The sequence below is a fragment of the Buceros rhinoceros genome, unplaced genomic scaffold (genome assembly GCF_000710305.1).
Source record: "Buceros rhinoceros silvestris isolate BGI_N320 unplaced genomic scaffold, ASM71030v1 scaffold1566, whole genome shotgun sequence".
Taxonomy (NCBI): domain Eukaryota; kingdom Metazoa; phylum Chordata; class Aves; order Bucerotiformes; family Bucerotidae; genus Buceros; species Buceros rhinoceros.
The window spans coordinates 2,639-6,793 of record NW_010415567.1 but is presented as its reverse complement, the minus strand read 5'-3'; the positions used below and the strand labels follow the sequence as shown (position 1 = coordinate 6,793).

General features: G+C 55.6%; 1 protein-coding gene across 1 annotated transcript in view; it reads right to left on the bottom strand.

Annotated features, from left to right (window-relative positions):
* The window catches only part of IBSP (integrin-binding sialoprotein), a 3,688-nt gene extending 155 nt beyond the window's left edge, over nt 1–3,533 (bottom strand). The window contains exons 1-6 of the mRNA XM_010137441.1: nt 3,480–3,533; nt 3,349–3,399; nt 3,153–3,224; nt 2,935–2,991; nt 852–953; nt 26–540 (exon numbers count right to left, since the gene is read on the bottom strand). Of these exons, the coding sequence (XP_010135743.1) occupies nt 26–540; nt 852–953; nt 2,935–2,991; nt 3,153–3,224; nt 3,349–3,399; nt 3,480–3,533 (851 nt within the window). The remainder of the gene's footprint in view (nt 1–25; nt 541–851; nt 954–2,934; nt 2,992–3,152; nt 3,225–3,348; nt 3,400–3,479) is intronic.
* Between the last annotated feature and the right edge of the window lie 622 nt (nt 3,534–4,155).

Here is a 4,155-nt window from a genome sequence, read left to right as displayed (position 1 = left end):
GCCATGCCCCTTGTATTAGCCATACTCATCCTCATAGGCCCGGTAGCTGTCCCCACGGGCGTACTCATCCTGCTCCACATAGCTGCCATCAGTGGTGCTCTCATCACCCCGGCTGTGGCCTCCAGCTGTCACCTCATACTCCCACTGCTCCCCAGCTGTGGTGGCATCCGTGGGTCCTCCATCTCCCATGGTGGTCGCCTGAGACAGCCCCTCCTCACTGGTGGTGCTGGCGATGGTGGTGACTTCAGTTTCCTCCTCCTCCTCTTCCTCTTCCTCCTCTTCTTCTTCTTCCTCCTCCTCTTCCTCCTCCTCAGCCACGCCAGTGCCCTCCTCAGCCACCTTGGTGCCATTGCCATAAGGGCCATCTGCCCCCTCAGTGGTGTTTGTGCTTGTGCCATTGATGCCATTCTCGTTCTCAGCTACTTCTTCTTCTTCCTCCTCCTCCTCCTCATTCTCATCACTGTCTTCATTTTCAGAGTCACCCCCCTTGCCAGCAGCATTGTTCCCGCTCCCTTTCTGGAGCCCTTGGCAGCCCTTGCCCTGGCGGAGGGAATACAACACAGCATTTGTTGGATGTTGGGAGGTTGTAGCTTTCCAGTACTGTGCGGCATGGGGCAGGCACGGGCACAGCTGAGCGTCCCCCCCACGCCTGGCAATGCAAGGCTGCCTTTTTGGGGTGGTCTTTCCAACCTTGCCGCTGTGTGAATGTACAGAGCTTGGCTAGCCGTGGGCACCTTGCACAGCTGACACCCAACCAGAAACGGGGTGCAAGGCATCCCATGGGTGTAAGCAAGTACACAGTGAATATAGCCCCCTCCGTGGGTGCTCCCCTTCAGCCCCCTAAACCACACCTGCTGGGGAGCTGTGACGCCTCCTCCCAGCCCACCCTGGCTGTCCCCGAGGGCTGCTCCAGTGGGGTGGCCAGCTGCAACAGTGCCAGCATGGGATGGCTCCTGCAGGGACAGCGAGAGGATGGGCAGGTGGTCAGCAGCAGGAGCAGAGGATGGCCCTCCCAGCAGTGAGGGGGGCAGGCAGCATCCCGGTGTGGCATTCGGACACTGCTCCAAGTTCTCTGCTTTCCCACGGGTCTCGCCCCAGGCTGAAATTGAGAAGCTGCTGCAGAGCGGCCTGAGCCATGCAATTAAAGGGTGGTGGCTGGGATCGGCTGTTCCCTTTCTGGCTACACATTTTGCTTTACAAAGCATCGGAAGGTCTGCTTTTGAAGCCTCCTCTCCCAGTTTCCGATAAACAGACACAGGCACACTACATGTGGACATGCTACACACCGGTGTGGATAGCTGGCAAGAGCGTGATGGCTCAAAGCCGGGCATGAGCCCAAACCCCACCAGCAGTAAGTCATCAGGACCACTCGGCCCCGCAGACCATGCAGCAGAGCGGGTCTCTCAGTGGGGTGGCAGTCAGCACCACTAAAAAAGGCAATGAATAACCCAAATGCAAGCAGACCCTGAAGCAACCACTGAGGAATTCACCCTGTAGGGCAATTCACCCTGTGCCCAGCCTGGGAGGAGCAGCACCTTGCCACCCGCAAATGAACCCAGCCGTGGCAGGGAGGCGTGAGGTCACTGCCGTCCTTGCCTTGGGCAATCCCTGCTGTTCCCACACCAAGACCAAGGACACTCACCCTAGAGTTTTGGGCCAGCTCAGATGCTCATAACATGGGTGCATCTGATACCAGAGGAAACCCAAACTCTTTTCCTCTCCAGTGGAGAAGCCACCAAATCGCATGGTGCAGCCAGCTGTGCCAAGGCAAGCGATGCCCCCATCTAGCAGGCAGTAGAGTGGTGCTCTTCACATACCTGTAACAGACCTGGGGGCCTTGATCACGATTTGTCTTGCTGACCACCCCCTGCCAGCAAAGGCACATAGCATCCCTGCCTGGGACGGCCACTGCTCTGGTGCCCTTGAAATAAAAGGGGCAGCCCCAAACAGCAGCTGTGTTCCTGCACATCACTTAATTTCTCCCTCAGGAATGAAACCCCCCCTATGGCTGTCACATCCCACTACTCAAAGTTGCTCCTAGTGATCACGGTGGTAGGGCAGAGCAACAGGGGGAAATGGCAGGGAGGTGCCGGAGCTCGCAGAGGCACCTGGGGGATGGGGGGCCGTGCCATACTGCACCTGAACCCAGGCAGGCATCCAAAGGGGGTTTAAGACCAGGTGCCCAGGCTTACACTTCTGTTAAAAAGACTACTGAAATTAGCATTCAAATCATGAAAGTGGAAAAAAAAAGGTATTAGTCCTAACAATTAAGTTAGGACGTGCTGGATCCCGGTCTCAAAACACCTGTGTGCCTGAGACCACTGGATTATTTCTGAGCTAAGGCACAAGAGACCTCTGTAATCCCTGGCTTTTAATTTTGAGCCTGAGTGACTCTCACAGACACCGTGGTCCCAAGTTCGTATTGACCCAGCAGACAGGAGCAGCCTTACCGGCTGGGATGGCACAAACGCGGAGTTCCCAATACGGCAACAGTTTCTGACCCTCCACCTGCACGCGTGCAGACCATAACTGTATTTCCATACCAATATCATCAGCACTATGGGGACAATGCATCCTGAAAGGGGGAGGTGAGAGGAGTCCCTCACAGTGCCTTTTGACTCGAGGGAAGCCTCTCTGCTGCTGCCCTTTGGCTCATCCTGCTCCTTCCTGAGCCACTGAAAACAGAAACCTGGAAAGCTTGTCTCAGGATGGTTTAGTGCATCCCCTGCCCATCTTCTTTTACAAAAGAAGAAAAAGGAAAAAATATACAAAAAATAATAAAATAAAGCCCAGAGTAGAAAATCCAGTTGCATCCAGAGCGCAAGGCTGTGGGCGGGCGGTGGCCGCAAATGCTGGTGAGTGGAGACTACGAAACCAAAGAAAGTTCCCAAATTCCCGTACTTGTTTTGCAGGCTTCTGGTTTGCTGTACTCACCCCTCCTTCCTCCTCCTCCTCTGAGCCATCCCCCTCTTCCTCCGATGAGTCACTGCCCTAAGGAGAGGGAAAAGCAAGCTGTCGCCAGGCGGGTGGGACTCCAGTGTTGTCACTGGTGTGCAGCCCAGCCCCGCAGGCCAGTGGCAGATGGGGCGCAGACCATGTCCCCGTCTCATTTGGGTTGACACCTGCATCAGCAGCCCCTCTAAAGCACCCACCTGGTACCGTCGCTGAGGAGGATGCACGTAGACGTATCTATACAGGTAATACCGGTGCCTGTTCTTGAACACCTGCCAGGAGAAGGGAGTAAATTCCATCAGTCTGGAGGCTTGAGTGCAGGAGTGACTGAAACGTCCTTGTCCGAAAGGCCGGTGCTGCATGGGGCTAGGCACACAGGGTGGGGGGAGACCCTACCGCGTTTTCTTCTGAGTCATCTGACTTGGCTCGCTGCAGCCAGCTCTTGACCTGGAGGAAAGGCTGGGTTGGCACGTGCCCCACAACAGCCCCAGCGAGGCTGGGGGATCCCCCCACTGCCCGGCACTCACCGAGTAGGCGCACGCCATCCCCACCAGGCAGGCGAAGATCAGGACTGTCCTCATGGCTGCTTTCTCTAGGAACGCTGAAACGTGGCAAGGGCTTGCTTTTTGGCTAGAAAGCACCGTCACCACCCCAAACCATACAGGTATTTGTGTCCACGTGGGCAAGAGGGGAGAAGAAAGACTGACCTCCAGCCACCTCTTGATAGGATCACCCAGCCCCTCCAGAGACCCAAGTCCTTTTTTAATGGACCTGCCTCGATTTCCATGAATACATTTTGGGTTTGCAAGAAGCCACAAAATACCAGAAGAGTGAGTTTCACCTGGTAGTGGCAGTACTGCTTTCTGAGCAGGAGTACGCACTCCTGCTTCCACGTTGCCTGCAAGCAAGCAGGGAAAATTAGCCCCCGCCAGAGATGCAAAAGGAGCAGCGGGTGAGAGCGCTGCCCACTGCGTCTGCCCTCCCACATCCCTGCAACCTGCTCAGGCTCTGTCCAGGGAAAAATGCCCCTGGGAATTACACCACAGGAGTTTAACCTCATTGAGGAAAAACAAATAAGCAAACAAATAAATGAATATAATTGGCTTCTACAGCCTACCATTGACGAAAATAGCAGTGGCAAGGCACCAACTCAAGGAGCCCCCCGACGGCGTATCCAGGGGAAAGGCTCAGCTCTGAGCAGGT